The sequence below is a fragment of the Vombatus ursinus genome, unplaced genomic scaffold (genome assembly GCF_900497805.2).
Source record: "Vombatus ursinus unplaced genomic scaffold, bare-nosed wombat genome assembly UNPS02012811.1, whole genome shotgun sequence".
NCBI classification, from domain to species: domain Eukaryota; kingdom Metazoa; phylum Chordata; class Mammalia; order Diprotodontia; family Vombatidae; genus Vombatus; species Vombatus ursinus.
This window is the reverse complement of record NW_020952589.1, coordinates 1,232,362-1,257,537: the sequence shown is the minus strand read 5'-3', so window position 1 is coordinate 1,257,537 and position 25,176 is coordinate 1,232,362. Positions and strand designations below refer to the sequence as shown.

Sequence of the window (25,176 nt, the reverse complement as noted above, 5' to 3'; positions counted from 1 at the left end):
CAGAGCTGAGAGCAAGGGCCAGGCGCCTCGGGGGCTGGCCGCATAGCTGAAACCCGACGGGCAATAGGGCCCAGCGGTGGAGCCTCGAAAAGGAGCAAGCTGCTCTGAAACTTCCAAACTTTTCACAGCTTGTTGCTTATTCATTCAGAGTGGGAAAGAGCCAGCCCGGCTGGCCCCAGACCCAAGGAGAGAGGGAGGGAGGGCGGGAGAGAGGGAAGGAGGGAGGAGGGAGCCGGCCAGTTCCCCCCCCCCCACCCCATCCCGCACGGGAGCCATGTAAAGCCCCTCCCGGTGGTGGTCCTGTCCTTGGGGCCAGACCTGCAGGGAGTGACTCCAACTCCAGCCCAGCTCCGCACGGTGCCCTGCCCTGCCTTGCCCCAGACGGAGCCCCCGGGCTCGGCCAGCCTCGCCTCCAACCGCGCACCGCTGCCTCTCCGCTCCCCGTCTCTCCTCGCCTGGCCTCACCATGCTGCTGTCCGGGGAACCCTCCCGCTCGGGCCTGGCCTGGGATAGACAGCGCTAGAACCTCGAGGAGGAAAGGAGCTACCCACAACGTCTCAGGGAAGGGAGGGATAGACACGTCGGGAGGAAGGGGCCTTGGGAGAAGGGGCGTCTCTGCTGTTTGTGACCCGCGCTGCTGGTCCAGTCCCCGGGGAGGCAGAAGACGAGGCGGCGCAGAGACCATGGCCCGCGTCTCCTGGGAGCTCTGGGCGCTCCTGGGCTGCGGGGTCTTTCTCCTGACCCTCGGACAGCAGCAGCCTCACCAGCAGAGCTCCGACGCCGTCCCCTGGAGGCAGATGATCCGGTGGGAGAACAACGGACGGGTGTACAGCCTCCTGAACTCGGGCTCCGAGTACCTGCCCGCGGGCTCCGTGGATCACGACGGCAGCTCCCAGGTGCTTCTGGCCGGGGTCCAGCAGACGAACAGCCGCAGGAGCCCCGGACGCCCCATCCGCAGGCAGGCCCCCTCACTGCCCGTGAGGGTTGGCTCGGACACCATCCGAGGGCAGGCCCGGCACCCTTTCGGCTTCGGCCAGGTGCCAGAAAACTGGAGGGAAGTGGCCGTCGGGGACAGCACGGGGATGGCCAGAGCCCGCACCTCCGTCTCCCGGCAACGACATACGAGCTCCGCCTCCTCCTCCGTCTTTTCTGGCTCAGCCTCAGCCTCAGCCTCTGCCTCTGCCTTCGCCCAGACCACCTACCGGCAGCCATCTTACCCGGCGCAGTTCCCCTACCCCCAGCCCCCTTTTGTCAGTCAGTACGAGGCGTACGACCAGGCACCCAGGGCCTATGATGAGAGCTACGTATATTACCGGAGCGCCGGAGGCGGGCCTGGAGCCGGGGCAGCTGCAGTGGCCTCGGCTGGAGTCATCTACCCCTTCCAGCCCCGGCTGAGGTATGAGGAGTACGGGGAGGAGCAGACGCCGTATCAGCCTCAGGGCTTCTATCCAGCCCAGGAGATGCCCTTCATGCCAATGCCCCAGCCCCAGCCCCAGCCTCAGCCCCAGCCCCAGCCCCAGCCTTCCGACGGGCTGGACAGGAGGTATTCCCACAGTCTGTATCATGAGGGGACCACGAACTTTGATCAAACTTACCAGGACACTTACAACTCGGTCCCAGGCCAAGTGGTGCCAGGACAAGTAGCAGCTGCTCCTGACACCTCGCAGGTGAACGGGGGCTCCTCCCCAGGCTTGGGACCAGGCTATGTGACTGATCCCCGTCTGGGTTGGCAATCACCTTATGCCAATGTGCCCCCAGAAACTTACAACCCACCGAGAGTGGTGGAACCTCAGCCTCCATTCCGGGTCCTGGAACCCTATGGGAGTGCCCCTAGGCCAGAATCCTATGTGCCCATCAGGAGCTCTGAAGCTCCCCCATTAGGTGGGGACAGACAGGGCACTCAGCAAGGCCGGGTCAGCGTGGGCAGTGTGTATAGGCCCAACCAGAATGGACGAGGTGAGTACTGAGCACCTCCTGAAGGGACCATGGTTTAAAGGAATGGACTGGGAGTTCTGTTTAATGGTGTTGTGTATGACATTGCCAAGGCAGGAAAGCTGGGTCCAAATCGTGATTGTTACCATTTAGTAGACAGAGATACTTGGGCAGGTCAATATACCTTAGTTTCCTCATCTGTAAAACAGGGATATCACTTGCCTTACCTGCTTCATAAGTATCAAACTAGGATAGCCCATATAAAGTGCTATCTAAATGTAAGTTATTATCTACCAACCCTAACCAATCGACAAGCATTTATTAAGCACTTACTGTGTGCCAGACATTGTTAGGAGCTGGGGAGATAGACAAACCTGAAACAGTTCCTGCCCCCAAGAACCTTACATTCCACCCAGGGAAACAATAGGTAGATATGCAATACACACACACACAAGCATAGATATGCAAGTATTCTTTAAATATATATATATACATATATATATATATATAAATAGAAAGAATACTGGGGGGATCAGGAAAAGTCTCAAACAATCACTAATCACTAGTTCTCATTCTATTCTACTTGATTCTCCTTGGACTCCCCTCCCCCCCAAAAAAATCCCTCTCTCCTGGTCATTTTTAATCCATGGTGTCCTCATGTCCCTACTCCTCTACCTGACCTCTTCTGTACTCAAATCCAAGCCCATGGAAGGGAGAGGGAAAGGAAATGGAAAGAGCTTTGCTTCTGGAATCAGAGGACCTGGCTTCTAATTCTGTCTCTGACACTTACTGCTTGTGTGACCTGGGACTTATCATTGTCCTTTATCTACAAAATGAGGGTGTTGGACCAGATGGTCTCTGAGGTCCCTTCTACCTCTAAAGCTATGAAACTATTATAAGGGTTCACCCTGCCCCCCCCAGAATCAAGCTTGGTAGTAAAGGCAAGGAAAGATGCAAGGTCATCTTGACAACCCCCCACACACACACACACAGAGATGGGGGAAGCTTTTCAAAAAATGTGACCTTGCCTTTCAGGACTATTGCATTAATTCAGCAAGCACTTATTAGGCTCCTATCATATTTCCCTGAACCTCAGTTTCCTCATCTGTAAGAAGAAGGAGTGAGAGGGGCAGCTAGGTGGTACAGTGGATATAGTGCTGGCCCTGGAGTCAGAAGGACCTGAGTTCAAATCTGGCCTCAGACCAAACACTTGACACATACTAACTGTGTGACCCTGGGCAAGTCACTTAACCCCAGTTGCCTAAAAACATAAAAAATTTTAAAAAAGGAGTGATACAATCCCCTCTAGTGCTGATGACTCTTTGTACCAGGCGCTATGCTAGACACTGGGAGTACAAATACAAAACAAAATATCGCTTGCTCTCAAGGAGCTGACATTATATATTGGGGGCTGGGTGTGTTTAACACATACACAGATAAGAAAATACAAAATCTAGACAAAATGATTTTGGAACTGGCAAGCACTAACAAAAGTAAGGTCAGAAGGGGACTCATGTAGGAAGTGATTTCCAAGTAGAGCCTTGAAGAGATCTGGAGATTCCAAGAGGAGATGAAAGTTCTGTTTGCACCCTAGGAAGACTGGGGACAAGATGAGCAGCCTGTCAGTTACAGAAGTCCCTGAGGGCTTAATGTTCATCAGTCTACTTTCCAGCTCCAATCTCTCCCTTCAATCCTTTGACAATTGCACCTGTGGCCATTGCTCCTAGGAATGTGGGAGCTGCCCATCTCTATTCAGCCAGAACCCTCTGACAGCCCCACGTCTTTTAAGGTAATTGGTCAGTGCCTTTAACCAATGTGCACAAACCTCTTCTCTACCCACTTATCCAATCCAATTGAATATGGTTGCCATGGAAACAGCTAGGATGATAGGTCTCCTAGGTAACAATAGACCTTGATAAGCCTCAAGGTCTCCTTTGGTAGGCAGATCCCTGAGGGATTTATCCCATGAATCCCTGCTTCTATGTAATTTTAACTAACCAAACTATTCACCCTAATTCTTGCTGTATTCTAATAGAGCTTTCTCCCATGTTCCCCCTTCCATGGAACTGAAGTCACCTCATGGCTCACTGTGTAGGTTAGAGGCGCTGTCATCATCATTGGTCACCAACTCTCTGCTGCCAGCACAAAGCATCCTGCATCTTGAAAGTTGGCTGTGAATCATAGATTGTATACCTTTTCAAATGCACGGAAGAAACTTAACAGAGGAACCATGTGGTGACTCCTTTGATAAAGTGAAGAATTACTTTTGTAAAGTACTTAATTCTCCTTCCCTTCCCACTAATTTTTTTTTGTTTGGTCAATTAAGAGTCTTCTATATTTGGATTTCTTCCTATTTTAATAGAAATTTTATTTTTTTTTGTATTTCATCACCTGTATTTCCCACTATAGCCCTCCCTCCTTCCAGAGAGCCATATAACAAAGCCTCCTCTCCATTTTCCAGAACCATCCTTTCTAAAAAAGAAGGAAAAAAAGGAGGAAAATTCAGCAAAACTAGCCAACACATAAAAAAGGCTGACACTAAATGAAGTATTCTATACCCACAGTTCCTGACCTTTGCAAAGAAAATATTCCTCATATATCTTCTTTGGGGCCAAGTTTGAGCATGATAATTTCACAGCATTCAGTTTCAATCACTTTGTTCTGAAAAGAACTTGTGTTCTTACAGTTATTGTACATGCTGTTTTCCTGGTTCTGCTTACTTCATTTTGCATCAGTTCAGATGAGTCTTCAGTACTTTTCCACATTTATCATTTCTTACTATGCAGTAATATTTCATTATATTCGTGTACTACAACCTGTTTAATCATGTCTCAGTTGAGGGAGATCTACTTTGTATCCAGAAGTTTTTTGGTTGGTTGGTTTTTGCTACTACCAAAGGTACTGCTATGAATATTTTGGTGGACAAGGGACCTTTCTTTTTCTTGGTGATCTCCTTGGTATATATTCCTAGTAGCAAGTTCTGTGTCAAAAGGAATGGATATTTTAGCCACATTTTTTGCACAATTCCAAAGTGCTTTCCAGAATAATTGGATGAATTTGTAATTCCACACCATTAGGTATTAGTATGCCTCTATAGGTTTTTCTTAAAGCAAATCTTACCTATCTATCAGGTTTTTCTAAAGTAAGTCTACCCTATAATCAAATAAGAGTAATAATAATAGCTGGCATTTATACAATGCTTTAAAGTTTGCAGAACATTTAATATTTTATCTCATTTGGTCCTTCAACAACCCTGTGAGGCAGTTGCTATTATTATCCCCATTTTACAGAGAAGGAAATAGAAGCTAAGCTAATTAAGCAACTTGTCCAGGGTCACACAGCTACTAAGTGTCTGAGGCAGGATTTGAACTCAGCTCATCCTGACTCCAGGACCAGACCTCTATAAATTCTGCCACCTAGCTCCCTGGGTGTTCAATTTGTAATTCTACTGCTTAACAACTGTGGGTCCTTGAGTACTCGTCAACTTTTGTTCCTAAATGGGGATGTAAGTCACATCATAAAGTTGTTGAATCAAGCCAGAGGACCCATGTAAAGTGCTACATAAATGCAAGCTAAAATATGCAAAACCTAAAAAACCCAAGGTTGTATTGCATAAATCGTAGGGTGTGAGAGACATAATGAACAGTTCTTAATTTCATAGATTCCTCCATTGCCCCACTCTCCCATTCTCTCCTCTTCACAGGGCTTTCCCTCTATCTATGTGCACAGTTTTGCCCTCAGGCAGTCAGGGATCTCCACTGGGTGATGGGCTAAAGGACCCCATAGAAGCAGACAGTTTATTTAATGGAACTGAACAGGGAGATATGAGAGGGAGCAGCCTATATTGTTCTCCCTATGCTACCTGCTCTCTCCTCACCCCAACCCCACTCCCAGAAATGCTGTGATAATGGAAAATTCCAGCCTTGGTGACGGCATACCAGGTCTTGAGCTTATACCGAAGAGCAGACACCACCTCCCTTTCCCCCCAACACACACACACACACACACAGACAGACACACACACACAAGTTTTATGCAAGTAGTTCTGGACAGAAAAGTGGATTTTAAGAACCTCATTTCTTTCCAGCCCATTATCCGGGGTTCACAGGCTATATATTACCAGTTCACAAAATTAATATTCGTGAGTATTGCCCCACACCCTACACAACATGGAGTCATATGCACCTGTTTGTTTTCATAGGATCCAGTACCAACTTTTCTCTTTTCCTTTGGGTTCTCTGTCTTTCGCTCTCTTCTCTTCATCCCATTTCTCTTTGTCTTTATGTGGCTGTGACTCATCCCTCACTCTCTCTAAATTGCTACTGATTTCTTTCCTCCCCTTCTGGACTACTTGTCACCTAGGAGGTAGATTCAGCTAGATAGAGAATAAATTTGACTACAGAATAGTTTGACTTTGATGAGAATCCACCACTGTAACTCACAGAGCAAAAGGGATTTTAACAGCAACCAATTAAAGAGCTTTCCCCTGCATAATCTTCGGTGAGACTTTGTCAACATTAGTCCAAATATGCTATTATCATTCTTCTTGCACAGATGGAGAAACTGAGGCCTGGAAAAGGAAAGTGATTGGACTATAGCACATATAAGGAAAGGGGGGCAAGGAGGAAGAAAGGGTCAATAAGTATTTATTAAGCACCTACTATGTGCCAAGCATCATGCTAAGAACTTTACAAATATTATGTCATTTTGTTCTTACAACAACCCTGTAAGGGAGGTGCTTTTATTATCCTTATCTTACAGATGAAGAAACTGAGGCAGGCAAAGATTAAGTGACTTGGCCAAGGTCACACAGCTACTAAGTGAATGAGGCTCCATTTGAAATTAGGTCATCCTAACTCCAGGACCAGGTCTCCATTCACTGTATCTCTTAGTTTATAGCACTAACTCATAGAATCCCATCTAGTCATCCACCCAATTCATCACTTAGAGATAGTCTTGTAACATGCAGCTCTGATTTGTCACTCCCAAGTTTAAAATCCTCCCATGGTGATGGGAAAATCATCTGTGTAAACATTATTATATTAGGTCTCCACCCCCTTGGAGTGAGGGAAAGGTCAGTAATCCAAGCAAATAGACAATAGGAATCTCATGGGATTATGCAGGCAGAGTACCAAGGCTCAACCAAGTGACAGTGGCCCTTCATCCCTGATTGGCTGAGGGCATGATGCATAATTAAACACACCAATCTGCTAAAGACTGAGGACCAGAAGCAGAATAAAGGCAGGGTCAGCCAAGAGTTCTGGAAACAGAGAGGGAAATGATTTTCCCTTCTCCAAGATGGCACCATACCTTTTAGAAAGACACAGTAGATTAGATAAGCAACATTAAAGCTAGCCAATGAGTCTGCTGCTCAGAGTACTTTTATATACTCTAGATCAGGGGTGGGGAACCTGCAGCCTCAAGGCCACATGTGGGCTTCTAGGTCTTTCCCTAGATACTTTGAACATTTTAAAGATTATATGGATTAATTCTTCCCTCATAAATAAATCTCAGTAAAGCCCTTTTGTTCTCTAGAACTTGTCAGTGGATAAAAGGCAACTACTTTGGGGGGTGGAAGACTTATGACCAGAATGCAGAGCCAACATGGGCCTTATGATTTTCCAAGGTTCAATGACAGCAAGCATGATGGTACCATAACTTAAAGAGAGGATTTCTTCTTTTGGATTGAGTCAAAAGGAAATCCACTCCTACATACACCCACATACCCTCCCCCAGAATGAAGAGTTATAGCAGAGTTTTAGCCCATATCTTCACAGGCTTCTTGCTACCTACTGGGTAAAGTCTAAATTTCTTCCCTATCTGTGTGTTCACACCATTTATTGGGTCCTAATCTCATACTGTAACATGTTAGAGATCTTGCTCTTTGGGGAAGGATTGTGTCTTTTCTTTCTCTTGTATCTTCCATAGCCTCTTAGATATAGTCGGTACCCAGTAAATACCTGAATATGTGAATGAATGAGTGTATGAATGAGTGAGTGAATGTATGAAGTGAATGAATGAAAAAGTAGAGCTGAAAAAAAGAGCCTATGAAATCACTGGACTGTCCTTTGGGTTCTCCAGATCAGCAAATTTGGTAGCTTTGGTAGATTGACCTGACCTCCATTGGGAGCATGATGAATGGAACAATGCTTTATTGTCTCTCTTTGGTGAAGGCTTCATTACTGACATTCTCTACCACCAGCAAGAAGGAACCCTTGGCTTGCCATCTTGATAATGCAGAGGATTTATATAGCCACCTCTATGGGCTCAGAGCACCACAAACTTCCCCAGCATTTCACAGAACCACAGCCCCTTAGAGCTGGGAGGATCCTTAAGAGATTAGGCCAGTTTGATGGAGGAGGAGACAGACCTGAAGTGATTTGGCCAAGGTCACAATGAGTTGGTGGCAAAGCCAGGACAAAGGAAGATCTTAGGAACTTTGTCTCCCTTTCCCACCCTTCCTCATTATAGTCCACTGCTTTCCTTTCGCCCCCTTCTCAACACCCACTCCCATTTAATAAGAGAATCTCAGCAGCACAAAGGGAAGGCAATGTACCCAAGGTCACACAGACTGCCAACAAAGGCAGGGTCAGAACTCACCTTTCTTGAACTGAAAGACTGAGGTATTTTATTTAAAAAAAAAAGGAACAAACAAAAATCTTGTGCCTCCTTGCCTATCCACCCTTTGAATATTAGAGCTCTAAAAACCATATCCCTCCCACCACTTCTCTCGATCCTGGAAACTGCACCTGGAAGTTCTCAAGCCCCAAACCTCGGCAAAGGTGGACAGAGCTAATCCCCACCATGCTGTGCATATCCTCCCTCCTCTCCAACTCCCCCATCCCACACACACACAACCATAGCATCGTGGGGGTGTCTTGTGTTCTGCCCCCTCTCCAGACCCCACAGCTTTGATCCGGAGGGACCAAGGCACCAGGCTGATTGTCCATTCCTGAGCCCACCCGCTGGTGGGGCCACTTCCCCGTGCCTCCTACCTCCACATGTCTCTGATTAGATTTATTTTCCCTTTATGTGCTTGAGTCACCTAGCAACTGCTCAGCCCAGCATTTTTGTCTTCGTCTCTCAGAGGGATTGCTCAGCTCGGCGTGGGTGGTGTGGGGCTTCAGCTGTTGCTCCAGAACTGTTCTCTGCATACCAAAGGTTCACACTGAATTGAGGGGACTGGGGGGGGGCAGATCCCAGAATACCTACCCGCTCCCCATCATCCAGGAGTGGAGCTGCCTCTCCAAGCATCCTAGCATCACAGACCTAGAGCGGGAAAGGACTTTGGGGACCATCTAGTCTAGCCCCTCATTTTAAAGATGAGGAAACTGAGGCCTGTGGAGGTTGAAATTTGCCTAAGGTCACCCAGGTAATAAGCATCAGAGGTGGAATTTGAACCCACATCCTCTTACTCAAGAAACAAGGGTCTTTGTTCTATGCCCTACTCCCCCACCCAGAAGGAATCTGAGGGGCACCTCATTTCAAAGCAGCTTCCAGATTTCAGAGACTGTTCTAACCCCTCCCCCACACCCCTCACCACACCCTCACTGCTAGCACCTTTCCTCTGAGATTGCTGCTCATTTACCCTGTATGTATCTTATGCACCTAGTTGTTTGTATAATGTCTCCTCAATTAGAATGGAGGCTCCTTAAGGGTGAAGATCCCGCTTGTGCCTTTTTCTGTATTCTCAGCACTTAGCACAGTGTCTCACACATAGTAAGTGTTTAATAAATGTTTGTTGACTGACTGAATGTTAACTCTCAGAGCCTCAGTTTGCTCTTTTGTAAAATGGAGATGATAATAATAGTTTTTCTACCTACCTCACAAGAGAAACAATTTGTAAAAACTTCAAAGTGAATCTCAGTTGTCAGTATTAGTCCTTTTAAGCAAGGGTAATTGAGATGAACAAGAATGAAGAGGCAGTGTGGCTGAATGAAAAGGACTTGGTTGGGAAGGTCAGCACCCTGGCCAGCCACTAGGTAACAGACTTCAAATTCATTTAATCTTTGACTTCATTTAATCTTTGTGGCCTTTAGTTTCCCCATGTTAAATGACAAAATAACATTCACTATTCTACTGACCTCACTGAGCCATTGGATCAAGGGAGATAATGAACAGGAGAGTACTTTGAAAAGTTAAAAGTGCCATATTACTATAAAGAATTATCGTTATTCATTATCTATTTCTAAGGGTTATTATTCTTATTAATTAATTGTCTAGTGATTGTAAAGAAAGTACTTTATCAACTGACAATGCTGATTCTGCCCTTCAAGGCTCTCCACAATCTGATTTCAACCTACCTTTCCAGTCTTATCTCATAATACTTCCTTTCCCATAAATTCAACTTTACCAAGCATTTATTAAACATCTACTATGTGCAAGAGACCTTGCTGGACACTGAAAAACGCAAAAATGAAGCAAGTCTTACCCTTGACGAGTTTTGGTTACAGTTGGGGCAGGAGAATGGGCTACACCTTGGGGAAAGATAAGTACTTGGAGTTCATTTGAGAAGGCAGAGAATAGTCAGAGGGCTCAGGGAAGGTTCTCAGAGGAGGTGACCCCTGAGAATTTCTCCTGGCCAAATTCGACACTGTCCATTCTGTTTTGTCCTGCATTTACCTCTGTCCCCCCCAGACCTGTTCCTATTATAGTCTCCCTTCCCTAGTTCTGGCTTTTGAAGTCAACTTCTTTGATAAATTAATGCCTACTCTACCCTCACCTCTTTCATTAAGTCTTTTATGATCCTCTCTACAGAAAGGGTCTCCTTCCTTTCACTTACTGGAGCACTTCAACTGGTCTTCTCCCCACTTAGCTCACTTTTACTCGGATCATAGTTATTTGTATGTCTGTCCTTTCTGCCACTACCTCCTCCTCATCCTCCTCCTCTTACTACTACTACTACTACTACTACTACTGCTGCTGCTGCTGCTGCTTTGTTATATTGTAATATTCTTGAGGGCAAAGTTGTATGTATCTTTGTATCTTCCCATGCCAAGCATTGAGAACTGGATTCATGCAAACACGTTTTGGTCAGTGTTGAAAACCTTCCTCACACCAACACGTGACTGTCTGTGTCTTAGCAGAGAACTTAGGTGACTTGCCTAGGGTCACACAGCTGATGTGTCCAAGATTGGGTGTTTTTTTCCAAACCAGGGTCTTTCTGGACACTTTTTTACTCTTCTCCTACCAAACTCCCCTTAAAAATGTGTTCAAAACGGCCTCTTTTATGCTCAAGCCCCCTGTGCCACCCCTCCCCCTCCCTCTTAGCAAAGGACCTCACTTTCTACTTTATGGAGAAAATTGAAGCCATCTGTCAGCAGCTCCCTTTTCTCTTCACTTCTGCAGCTGAAAGCTCTTCAGCTCTGGTCCCATTCTCTTCTCATTGGCTCTAATCTCAGAGCACATATGTATATATGTGCACACACATATATGGACACAGTCAGGGGAAGGGGTGATCAGTCTCCTTGCCAATATGAGACCCTCTACCTGAGCTCTTGATTCCAACCCCACATATCTCTTCCAGCAGCACACCCTTTTGATTATCCCCTTCCCTCTTTATAGTCTGTGATTTCTATCCACTAGTTCCTTCCCTATTGCTTACAGATATTCCCAGATATTTCCATTCTTAAAAACCCTCCATTTGGCCCTGCCATCCCCTCAAGCTGTACCCTTTATCTGTCCCCCCTTTACCTGTCAGTACTCCTGCCTCCACATCCCACCTTCTACTTATTTGAATTAGTTCTTTACAATCTGCCTTTCATCTCCACCTCTTAATTAAAACTGTTCTAAGGTTACTAGTGGCCTCCTGACTCTTCAATATGGTGGCATTTTTCTCAGTCCTCATCCTTCTTGACCTCTCTTTTTGCCACCATTGACCACTCCCTCCTCTGAAACACTCTCTTTCTTGATTTTTGTGACACTACACTCTCCTGGTTCTCTTCCTAAACTATGTGACCATTTCTTCTCAGTCCCCTTTGTTGGTGGATTACTTCTCTGCCTTCTTTGTGTGAATGTAACCCAGAGCTCAGTCCTGGGCCCTCTTCTCTTCCCCTTTGCCTATGGTCATTTATCTAATAAATGTCTTGAAGATGGCAATACATCCTATGCAGGTATCTCCTTAAATCCCATATCCAGCCCTCATCTGTCTCCTGAACTGAAATGGTGTGGTCTCCATACCACCACCAACTAGCTGAATATGTCTACACAGATAACACATAGGCATCTCAAAATCAACACGTCCAAAACAAAACTCATTACCCACCCTACCTCTGAAAAAACCCACCTGAATTTTCTTTTCCTGAATTCCCTATTTCTCTCAAGGACACCCCCATTTTTCTATTCACCCCAGTTTGAAGATTCAGAGTCATCCACCTCTCCCTTTCCCTTTATCCAGTTAATTGTCAAGTGCTATAGATTCACCCTCCACAGCTTCTCTTATATCCATCCCCTTCTAACCACATGTGCAGCCACCTCCCATTTAACCCCTTGGGAATACAACTTGAGAAGGCCACTCAGTCCCTAGGTCTCTGCTGATGTCAGCTATGTGGCCAGCCCTGTGCTAGCCCAGAGAGGGAGACAGAGAAGGATGTCAAACATCTGGAAACCCTCCATAACTGGGTGAACACATGAGATGATAATTGACCCCATGGGAGTGTACGAGATCACTTAGCAACCTCTCTGGGCCTCAAAGTCTCCATCTTTAAAATGGAGATCAAATGATTAGAGATGGCTGCTGTTATCCTAGACAATCTAGGTGAGCAAATTACATTCCAGCCTGCTACTTGTATTTATATGCTCCAAGTTAAGAATGTTTTTTTTTTCACATTTTTAAATACAATAAAATTTCATTTTAAAATGTTAAAAACATTATTAGCTCACAGCCCCCAACTGTCATAGTATGGTGACCCTTGTACTAGATTATTCCTTCTCTAGTAACCTCTATGTCACAGAATGTTAAAGCTAGAAAAGATGGAGGAAGTCTTTTCACCTAGTTCAGCTCCCTTGTTTTAAAAGAGGAAGAAAACAGAGACTTTCCAAAGGAGAATAGATCGCCAAGGCCATTCAGCTATGAAGTGGCAGAGCCTAAGTCTTCTGATATCTTTTTCAAATAAGCAGCATGTCGTAACGGGTAGAGTGAAGAACCTGAACTAAGGAAGTCCTGGATTCAAATCCTGCTCCAGACAGCTATAGGACTCTGGACGAGTCACTTAATTTGGTTAAGTGCAGCAAGGTATTATGGTGGATAGATTGCTCTTGTAGTCAGGAAGACCTGAGTTCAAAACCTACCTCAGACACTTACTTAGTGTGTGACTCTGGGCAAGCCATTAGCCTCAGTTTCCTCACCAGTAAAATAAGGATAATATGAGGACCAAATGAGGTAATATATGTTGAGAGCTTTGCAAACCTTAAAGCACCATATACATGCTAACGACTGTTATTAAGGGTTAGTAAGTAATAATAATATGTAAATATTATTGTTGTTGTTATTCCTTAGTTTCTTAATGTGTAAAATGAGATATGATAATCTCGGGGGCTCCTTCCAACTCCAAATTCATGATCATTACTACGTCCAGGGCTCTTCCAGAAGAATGTGATTCCTGATATTTCTTAGGTTAAAGCTGAAGACAGTGAGAGCCCTTGGCTGTCTGACACAGGTTCAGACGTCCCACTCGCCTCCTCCCCCCCAAGCCCTGAGAGCCAGGCTCTTTGAAGCCTCGGCCTTCCTCAATCAGCTTTTGAATTTGCCTCTTCAGCCTGACCACTCGCTGGCTCAGCACTTCCTCCCCCAGTCCCACAAAGCGTGTGCCAGAGACCAAAGAGGGCTGGAATAGCTTCCAGGAGGAGGCTGCTTACTGGTGATCACTTCGAGCTGGGTTAGGTCTCTTCCCAGGTTCCTAGTTTTCTCTGGCTAATGAACATCTGGGGAAGTTTGGTCGCCTACCCCCAGCCCTCCTCTCCATTCTTCCTTCCTCTTGGTGATCACTCACCATATGGCCCTGGGTGACATGAGCTCTTGTCTCTGGCTGTCTTTTTTTCCCCTAAAACTCTCCCTTCTGACCAAATTTCTGTGTTCTCCAGCACTTTGTGGACACTCTTCATAGCTCTACCTGAGCCAAGAATGAGTAGGAAAATCCTCCGGCAGCGGCAGGCAAGGGAAAGAGAGAGGGAGGGAGGGAAGGAGGGACAGACATCAAGGTTCCAAAGCCTCATCCCGACAGGGTGGGCGCCAGCTATGCACACCTGCTTCCAGTTATGGAGCCTGCCAGGGTTGAATGTGCCCTCAGCTGTCTGGAAAGGCCTTTGGAGGGGAAAGGACAAAGGGAGGCAGGAAGGAAACCAGAAACCCAACCACTTCTCATCCCAGCAGAGGACAGGGAAGCTGGCCAAGACCGCTGGCTAACGTTCCTCCCTTCTCCCCATTGGACCCTGCCTCCACCCTCATCCCTCCCAGTCTTTCCTTCTTTTCTTGGCCTGTCTCCACCAGCAGACCATGAATCAGGTCAGCCAATCAGCAAGCATTTATTAAGGGCCTACCATGTGCTGGGCACTCTGCTAGCCACTAGGGATATATACAGTAAAAAATGAAATAAATAGTCCCTTCTCTAGGGGAGCCAACTCTACCAGAGGATACAATATCTTCACAAAATCAACTAATCAATAAGAATTTATTAAGTTGTTGTTGAATCATTCAGTGCTATCTGACCCTTCATGACTCAATGGACCATACTGTCCATAATGTTTTCTTGGCAAAGATACTGGAGTGGCTTGCCATTTCTTTCTCCAGTGGATTAAGACAAACAGAAGTTAAGTGACTTGCCCAAAGTCAAACAGCTAGTAAGTGTTTGAGGCTGGATTTGAACTCGGGCCTTCCTGATTCCAAGCTCAGCAATCTATCCACTGAGCTACCTAGCTGCCCACTATCTGTCAGGCACTGTGATAAGCACTGGGGATACAAAGATGAAAATTAAGTTATCTCTACCCCTAGAGAGCTTATATTCTATCAGAAGAAAGAACACAAATGACTAATTCACAAATTAAAGATAAGCTAACTTTTTTGGGGGGAGGGGGGAGATAAGGGAGTATTATAGAAGGTCCCATGTAGAAAGAAAGTGGCACTTCAGCTGATTTTTCAAAGGAAGCTAGGAATTCCAAGGCAGAGGCGGAGAAGAAGTATACTCCAGGCATAGGGGACAGCCTGTGCCAGAGTATAGAGATGGGGATAGAATGGCATGTTTGAGAAACAGCAAAAAGGCCATTTTTGCAAGATAGTAAAGTGCATGAAGAGGCAGCTAGGTGGCAAACTAGCTAGAGCACTGAGCTTAGAATCAGGAAAACATCTTCCTGAGTTCAAATATGACCTCAGACATTTTCTAGATGTGTGACCCTGGGCGAGTCACTTAATCCTGTTTGCCTCAGTTTCCTCATCTGTCAAATGAGCTAGAGAAGGAAATGGCAAACCATTCCAGGATCTCTGCCAGGAAAACCCCAAATGGGGTCACAAAGAGTTGGGCATAACCCAAAAATGACTGAACAACAACATAGAGCATGAAGGAGGTAGTGAGAAAGGTCCCTTTCACCCAGATCCATGTTCATATAAATAGATAGGAAACATCCTTCCTTAGGACTGATTTTTTTTTCTTCTTCCTGATTGATACTACAAAGATTGGAAATTCATAAACCATCAGACAGGTGTTTGCCACTAAAGTTACATGAGATGATCTGGGCACAAATACTGTTTTTTAGAATCACAGAAGGAGATGTAGCATATCCATATTTAAGAGGCAGGTCCTTTCAGACTAATTCCACCCTCCACTCTGTCCCTTCAAAATCAGGAGGAGGAGGAGGAGGAGGAGAGGAGAAAGAGGAAGGGTAAGAGAAGGAGGAGGGGAAGAAAAGAAGGAGGAGGAGGAGGAGAAGAAGAGAAAAGAAGAAGGAGAAGAAAAGAGAAGAGAATAAAGCTTGAGCTATTATTTGGGACAGTATAGACACAAAATGTAGTCAATCCATTATCAAGTATTCAGGGAGCATCTACTAAGTATTAAACTTTGCCATGAGGGATATAAAAATGAATAAACTATGACCCCACTCCCCACTCTTTAGGAGCTCATAGTGACCTCTAAGGGAGGCCATTCACACATAGGAAAAAATAGCATTTATATAATTAAGGTTTGCAAACCCACCTCAGTGCTTTTGCTTCCAAGGCTGGGAAACCTGCAGTCTCGAGGCCATATGTGGCCTTCTAGGTCCTTGGGTGCGGCCTTTTGACTGAGTCTGAGTTTTGCAGAACAAATCCTTTTATTAAGGAGATTTGTTCTGTGAAGGTCCCCATTCTCCTTCCAACTTTCAATACCTTTCCCATATCTCTCCATCTATCAGAATCCAGTATGCCCTTCCTGTATGTACTGCCAGAAGTCCCTCCTTCTCCAGGAAGCTTTACCCAATTGTCTCAACAGGAAGTAAACTCTCCTTTTTTCCTGGACTCCTCAGCACTTAGGCTAGACCAGTCCTGTGCTGGACACCATACTGAATAAATGCTTATTGATTGAGTTGGGTGACTTTCAGGACTCTAGGTGGTTTTCACAGAAATGGTTCCAGATTGCTCTTATCTCTGAGCCATTGTCCATTTGTGACCAATAGCCCTCATCCAATAATGATAACCAGCGTTTTATATAGTGCTTTTAAGGCTTACAAAGCACTTGATGTATGTTATCTCCTTTGATCCTCATAACAACTCTGTGTGATAGGTGCTATTATTATCCCCATTTTTACAGATGAAGAAACGGAGTTTAAGAGGGGCTAAATGATTTATACAGGGTAACGCAGCCAGTAAGCTTCTGAGGTTGGATTCAAACTCCTTCCTTTCTGACTTCAAGTCCCATACTTTTTCTATTGTGCCACCCAAATGTCATCTGAGGGATAACTGGCCTGAATCACGATGTCAATAGTGAAGGGAATGGTGGGACCTATGTCCAAAGGACAGAGCACAACCATGACTGGAACTTCATTTACATTAGCCTCCAACCAGCTGAGATCTCCATCCTGGTAGCTTATATTGAACAGGCCTCATTGTACCTTTCATTAAAGTGTAGAGGTCTCCGTTTTCTTCTTTTCTGTGTGACTATTGGTGACCTAAGCATCTACTGATCACACACTGACCTCAGTCCTCCTAAGCATTTACTGACTGCCATTTTCCCAGTACCCAGGCTTGAAACCTTGGAGTCGTCTTTGACCATTCCTTCTCCCTCACCCCTCACATCCAAGGAGCTGCCATGTCTGGTCAGATCTCCCTTAGCAACATTTCTTATATCTACTACCTTCTTTAAACCCCCCTATACCACCCTAGTTTAAGGCCTCTCCATCTTTACTCTGGCCTGTTATAGGGACCTTTGTTTGTTTGTTTGTTTGTTTAAGTCAGTCTCTCTATATTACCCAGACTGGAAGTGTGGGAGCTTACAGACCCAGCCCTACTCTGATCAACCCAAGAACTTACACCTTCTTTGTTTTCAGACATGGGTCTCATCCTCCCTTAGGCATCCTGTTGCCTGCTACCCCCACTCTCCACATTCCCAAGTGCTCATCATACTAATGCTGAATTTAATACAGATAGTGGGTTTAATGCAGCCCAAAACTCCCAAGTCTCAAGAGATCTCCAACCTCCGCCTCCTGGGCATATAATAGCCTCTTAATTGGTCTCCTTGCCTAAAGTTTCTCCACTCCCTAATCCATCTTTCACACAGTCAAATGCTGTAGAAATACTAGATATTATTATTCTCTTTCTTCATGACTCACTCCACTTTCTCCATGAAGCCTTCCCTAATAACCTTAGAGTTTCTCTCTCTCTGCCTCTCTCTCTCTCTGCCTCTCTCTCTCTCTCTTTCTCCCCCCCCACTTTCTCTCTCTCTGTCTCTCTCTATATATCTTTCTCTCCCACCCCCCAAACTTTTTTGGAGTGTTTTGTCTGGACCCCTCTTGGCCTCTGTTGCATTTTCTTCAATTTTGCTTATCTAAAACATCTTCTAGATTGCAAGCTTTCTGAAGACAGAGACTATATGATTTTTTTCATCTTCACATCCTCCATGCCTGGCCCAGTGCCTTGTGTAACAGGGTTTAATAAATGTTTATCTAATTTGTTGAGTTGATTAACAGCTAGGACCCAGACAATTGCATCTGTCATGGAATTTGGCCAAAACACTCCTTCCTTTCATCAGCAGCCTTGCCAGATGCAGATTCCACCCTGCCCCTGTTGTGGCCCAGCATCAACAAGGAAGGAGAAATTGAGCATCCTGCAGTCTTTTCGGCTCACAACATTGCCAGGTGTTTTTATGGAGCAGCAGTGACATGCTAGGCCAGTCTAATCCGATGATTACTAGATGGTGCTGCCATCCCAGGCCCTGTGAGTGGGAGGGTGGGAGATGGTCATTTCTGATTCAACTTTATTCAAGATGGTTCTCAGAGAAGTCATCCTTCTCTTCTTGCTTACAAATTCAGTTTGAAAAAAGAAGTGCAGTGAGTATGCTTTAAACCCCTACCATAGGCTTAGTGCAAATCCTGAGGGACACAAGGATAAATCTAATACATTGCCTGCCTTCATGGGTGCTTACAATCTAATAGGGACAAAACAGTATGTGTTGTGATAAATAGAGAGATAACTCTAATACAAAATAAAACATGATTGCTTAAGAAAAAATCAAAAGAGGGCTATGGGAAGGAGACATTATTGATCAGGAAGATCAAGAAAAACTCCAAGAAGTCTGTATAACATTTAAGAAAACAGCTGTGGTAAAGTAGAAAGAACATCAGACTTAGAAATAAAAGACCTTGATTTGAGTGTTAGTCCTTCCTCTTACTTACCTTGGGCAAATCATTTAACTCCTCTGAGCCTCAGTCTTATTATCTGCAGTATGAGAAAATAAGGGACAGCTAGGAAGTGCAGTGGGTAGAGCACTGGGCCTGGAGTCAGGACGTCTCATCTTCCTGACTAGCTGTGTGATCCTGGGCAAGTCACTTAACTCTGTTCGCCTCAGTTTCCTCATCTATAAAATAAGTTGGAGAAGGAAATGGCAAACCACTCCAGTATACTTCCCAAGAAAGCCATAGATGGAGTCACAAAGAGTTGGACATGATTGAAATGACTGAATAACAGCAATGGGGAAATAATGGTTGCACAGAATTGCTACACAGATCGAATGTGAAGATGTACAAAACACAATAGAAATGCAAGGCGTTTGAGCAGTTCTCTGCCCTCATTTTGCCCAGAAGAATGTAAAATTGTTGATGGGAGGGACCATTTTCTTTGCAGCCCCCAGTATGGAACCCAGTGGCTGACACCTGGTGCGCTAAATCAATGTTAGTTGAATTGAAACTATTTGGTCAGATGACATCCAGAGTGTCATGTTCAGTTCTGGCCTCCAAATTTTAGGAAGGACATTGATAATATGGGGAGTGTTCAGAGGAGGGTAGCCAGGACCTCAAGAGGCTTGGGGAGCATTAATACAAGGATTAATGGAAGAAACTAGCATTGGTCAGCCTGTAGAAAAGTTATGGAGGACGTGGTTGTTGTCTTCAAGTGTCTGAAGGACTAACAGGTGTAAGAGGCATTAGACTTTTTCTTCCTGGCCCCAAAGGCCAGGACTAGGAACAAGTGCAAATAGACCCTCCATTATAGGGAAGGGCCCAGACCATCCAGCCTTCATTCTCCAGACTTAGCCACCATGCCCAAGCAGCTTCCTCACTCTGTTCCTGATAACTCCTCTTCCTATTGGTGATTCGTCCTAGAACTGCCATTTTGTGGAAGGGCCCCAGACCATCCATCCCTGTGTCTCTGGATTTGGCCACCATGCTCTAACCCTCTTCTTCCACACCTCATAATTTCTCCCACCTCCTCACTCTTCAGCTCCCCTTTTATGTGTTGTCTTCCCCTACTAGAATGTAAGCTCTCTGAGGGCAGCAGCTGTCTTTCTTTTTTGCTTGTATTTGTATCCTCAGCACTTAGCAGAGTGCCTTACACATAGTAAGTGCTTAATAAATGCTTGTTTCAAAAGCCCCGGGTAAGAAAAAACAATATTAAAAATGATGGCTCTCCCAAAATGGAATGCATTACCTGAAGGGATAGTAGGTTCCCCCTCACAGTGGTCTTTCAGAAATATCTGGATGACCACTTGTTGTAAGGGAGATTCTAAATTAGGTCTGAGTTGGTCTTGATGGTTTCAGAGGTGCTTTCTAGTTCAGAGAATCTATGATTCAGGCTGAGAACTGGACACAAGTAAAGAGAGAGGACATGCTTGGCATTGGGAACAGCTTAAGCAAAGCCACAAAGGTGGGAAAGTGGGGGTGGGGCATGTATGGGGAATGATGAATCGTCTGGTTTGGCTGGAGCATAGAGTACGTGGAAAGGAAGAACTCTGGAGTCTTCGAGAAGCAGCCAAAATGATTCTCAAGTCCGACAATTTTTAGAGTTGGAAGGGACCTCCTTAAGTAAATATTTCTGGAATGATTGATGGATTGCCTTTTGCCTCTTCATAGTCTTCAGTCCTGGGCTCAGTTTGAACAACTGGAATAGCTCATCGTCCCACTTTGCTTTTCATGAATGATTCAGCCTTCCAAGGGGAAGGGCCTTAAGGAGACTGGATTAACCAAGTCCTTAAAAGAAGAGTCCAAGAACAAACCCAGTAATATTCTGAAAGCCACCTCCAAAAGAGCATGGCGTGTGTTTATTTATGCATGAAGCTGGAAGTCAGGAGACCTAGAATCTAGTCCTGATTTCCACATATGGGACAAGAAGGAATTAGTTGCAACAGGAACAATTTAGGTCAGACAATAGAGAGAAAGAAATTTCTATTTGCTGAAGCAACACCCAGAGACATTATGGTTTCTATCTCTAGAGAAGAGGACAGGTAGCTGTGTCTTGAGGGTGATTTCATCACTGCCCTGCCTGAAGACACAGGAATAGGGATGTATTAAGTGGCTGCCAAGGGTCTTTAAATCAAGTATGTTTTTAAGTCCTTTCTATGTAACCCAGCTCTGTGCTAGGTACTGTAGGGGAGGCAAGAATCAAATAACTTTTCCATTGGTCCTCTCCTAGAGATAAAACCCAGAGAGATGAATAGAATTACAGGTTAATAATTAGATATAGAGATATAGGAATTGAGCAGAAGAGCAAAGACTGAAACTCAATCTGTTGATCAAAGAAGACAAAGATGCCACCTTCCAACAGCTTACCATCAACATGGCAGAAGTTTTTATAACAATCTGAGGGCAATGGTGCACACTTTTCTGGAAACCCTGAAACAATGCTGGGAAGATAGAGGGGAAAAATGTACTTTTTCTTCAACAAATCTGTGATTTCATGATCACAGATGTAAAGCTAAACTATAAATTCAGAGATGACCTTAAAAGGAAATGGAGGCACAGAAGAGTTAAGTGACTTGCCCAGAGTGGCACAGCTAGTAAGTCTATGAGACAGAATTTGAACCCAGGTCCTCCCCATTCCACTCATCCATGCTGCCACTCGTGGGTATAGATTCTCCTTTCATCAATGCTAGGCATAACCCATCTCCACCTTTTCCTCCTATCTAATTCTTGTCTGTCTTTCCATAAATCCTCCCTAATATTTGTCCTTGGTGCCCAGGAAAGCCAGTGCCTCTGATTCTTTTCATACTTTTTCAGTGTGTCAGTGTTTTCAGTATATCGGAGTTAATTTAGAGTATTGGCAGAAATTGAGTGTTGGAAGCCCATTGATAGAAAGAGTGAAAAAAGCTCAGTTCTTCCCTGGGTCCACTGTTGGTTCAATGTGTGACCTTGGACAAGGCTTAATCTCTCTGTACCTCAATTCCCTCATCTGTAAAACGATAGGACAGAACACTTATAGTAGAAAGAATGCTTGATTGTGTGTGGTATTGGTTCTAATACCAACTCAGGTATTTACTAGCCACTGACCTTGGGCAAGTCACTCAAGGTACTCTTTGGGCCTAAGGTTCCCACATGTGTAAATCGAGTGGGTTGGATCCAACACTTGAGGTTTCTTTCTTCCTCTACATCCTATAGTAATGTTGCTGAATTTCCTCCTAGCTTTGACATCCTATGCTTCTCTGCCTTAGAGGGAGAGCCCTGTGGGCTTATCCTTTGCTCTCCTGTTCTCAAATCACTAGGATTTGCCCTTTCCAAAGGAAGGATTGCAGTGAGTCCCAGGTTGGGGAACAGAAAAGCACATGGGGCTTGCGTGTGTGCACATGAGCCCCTCAGCTATTGGCTTAATTTCCTTACTATTCTTATTGGACGCCAGAGGTCTTCCAAGGTCAGAGACATGAGTCAGTGCTAACAAGTGAGAGCCAAAAGCTGAGAGTTAGCTTCTAGGGCTCAGTGTAGATCTCTCTTCAGCTCCTCAGAGAGTTAAGGCAACATCTCAGTAGTGACTGATTGCAAATAATCTAATTCCTGCAAGGGGACTCCAGGCCCTGACCACCTATTCCCAGAGGATGCCCTTTTCACCCAGGACTCTGGAAATCAGCTGAGAAGCAACAAATGGTGTGTTCCAGGGTTCTGACTATCAGCAGCTGTGTTTCTTTCCCTCCCAGCTGTCAGAGTTGGAATTCCTATACAACCTCTGTCCTCAGTTCTCAACTTTGCATCCCTGTTGAAAATGCTTTCTTATATCACTTCTCTGGAAAAAAAAAAAAACCTTGCCTTTTTGGAGAGACAAGATCCTGGTAATGAAGTCAAGTCAAGTCAAGTCAAGAAACATTCATTACACACCAGGTGGTGCAGTGAATAGAGCACTGGGCCTAGATTCAGGAAGATTCCTCTTCCTGAGCTCAAATCAGGCCCCAGACACTTACTAGCTGTGTGACCCTGGGCAAGTCACTTAACCCTGTTTGCCTCAGTTTCCTCAACTGCAAAAAGAGCTGGTGGAAGAAATGGAAAACCACTCCCCTATCTTTGACAAGAAAACCCCAAAATGGGGTCATGAAGAGTCAGACACAGGACTAAAACAACTGAACAACAACAACGAATGTGCGAGACACTGTGCTAAGTGCTGGGGGATACAATGGAAGACAAAAGTAATTCCTGCTCTCAAGGACATTATAATCTAATGGGAGAGAAACACACCAGAAAGCTGATAGAGTGACAGATATGGAAGAGACCCTATGCCAGCTTCTTCAATTTACATATAAGGAAAATGAGGCCAAGAGGGTGCCACCGGCTCAGCAAATTAGTAGCAGAGTTAAGACTAGAACCCGGGTTTCCATTCTTCCAGTCCAAGGCTCTTGCCCTTCCATCATGCTGCCTTCCCAGAACTGAGTTTTAGATCAAAGGATGACAGCCCTTTACCTGGATGAGCAAATGGTTGATAGGTGCCAGCCTTGGTTTCCTCCATCTATCACCTATCAACAAAGTCCCTCGTCTAAAGATCTCTCCCCTCCCCAGTCGCTCCCTTCAGGGCTTTCTTGTTTTAGGACCAGAGCTACCTGATTTGGGATCCTCTAAGAATACACCTTCTCCCCTCCAGGGGAAGGGTCCTCACTCAGTCCCTCCCTGAGAGAGTAGCAGCAGGAGGGACCTGGGAGCCTCACTGGGAAAGAATTGCTGGAAGTGGAGAGAAAGCAGGCATGCTGACACAAACCCAGCCTTGTTCACACTTTTGCCATAAGCCAGGATCATAGGACCAGAGATCCAGAGCTGGGAGGGGCTTTAGGAATCATCCTGTCCTACTATCCCATTTCACAGGTGAGGAAACTGAGGCTCAGAGAAGGTTGAGCCAGGTTTGAACCTAGGTCCTCTGATGAATACAGTTTTAGCTCCGTTTCTATGGTTCTGTGCTGCCTGCCTTGGGAAAGTTCTTCCTTATTAAAAACCACACCCTTCCAACACAAAGTTCCACCCTGTAGGCTCCTCTCTGGGCCTTCAGGCCCCTGAGTATTACATCACTACAGATGACCAAGTGAGGCTGCCGGAAATGAGAGCCATACCGCTGACAAGTAGAAATTCCTCCAGGGAAAACAGTGCAAGAGAAAAGAGAAGCATTGTTCTTACTAGACACACACACACACACACACACACACACACACACACACACACACACACACACATGCTTGAACTTTGGGGAAGGGGCCAGGCTCACCTTTGCCTAGAGATGGAGGGCAGGGGAAAATGAGCCCTATCCCTGGGGGATCAGGGTTGGGGGCTGGGGAGAGCAGCATTAAAACCTCTGCTCCCAGAGCTCCTCTATTCCAAGCAGGAAACTGAGGCTGCCCATTAGATGGGGAAACCTCAGCCAGAGCACAGGACTTTGTCTTCAGCTATCCCCCATCTATTTGTATTAACTTTATATTTGTGCTGTATGTGCTGTATGTATACTTGTTGTCCCAGTGACTGGAATGTAATCTCATTGTGAGCAGGGATCGTTTCATTCTTTATCCTGGTATTTCCAGTGCCTGGCACATAGTAAGTGCTTAATAAATCAATACTTGTTGTTTGGTTGACTGCTGGGCTAAGGACAGCCAAGTCCTTAATCTACTCCCCAAGGGAGGTAGTAGGACACTACCTTAAAGCACTACATAAATGCTAGCTCTTATTAGTATTAATTATTCCAGTTAGTGTTTGTGGAGAACTCACTGGACATACTGTCCTGTACTGGACGTGGTGGGAAAAACAGGGAGGCAAAAAGAAACACATTCACGGTGTGCCAGACCCAGCTCTGCTGCAAATGTACTTTGTGATTTTCGACAATTCACTTCCTCTTTGTAGGCCTTATTATTGTCACTTGTAGAATAGGGCAGCAGAGTCTGGCTAGAGGTTCTCCGAGGCAACTTCCAGCTCCCAGGTTCCGTGACCTGTGTTCCAGGTGCTCTAGGTCCTGCCTTTCAGGGTCTGGGAGGAGAGAGCATGAAAAAAGCCTGCAGACAGTTCCCATGCATCACACAAATGAGGTTTTTAGTAAATGGTGGGAGAGACATATTGCTGCGGCATTCATAGGCTGTCTATACAGCAAGCACTGCCCCTGAGCATAAATCTCTGTGGTCTGGACTCTGAAGTATATCTTCAGCATGGGCTCTGCCCATGCTCTTTAACCCAGAGACCTTTGTTATGACAACATGTGTGAGATGATTGTGACAGGAGTTAAGGAGAATGCTGCTGCTATTGTCGCTAGTACTACTACTGCTATTAACAACAACAACAAGAACATCAATAATAATTTCTTTGGGGCAATTGGACCCATGATGTCATCACTATAGGGAGCTGCAG

General features: G+C 45.2%; 1 protein-coding gene across 1 annotated transcript in view; it reads left to right on the top strand.

Moving 5' to 3' along the window:
- The first annotated feature begins 288 nt into the window (after nucleotides 1-288).
- The window catches only part of LOXL1 (lysyl oxidase like 1), a 47,880-nt gene continuing 22,992 nt past the window's right edge, over nucleotides 289-25,176 (top strand). Inside the window, exon 1 of the mRNA XM_027858261.1 lies at nucleotides 289-1,956. Within this exon, the coding sequence (XP_027714062.1) occupies nucleotides 684-1,956 (1,273 nt within the window). The 5' untranslated portion in view covers nucleotides 289-683. The remainder of the gene's footprint in view (nucleotides 1,957-25,176) is intronic.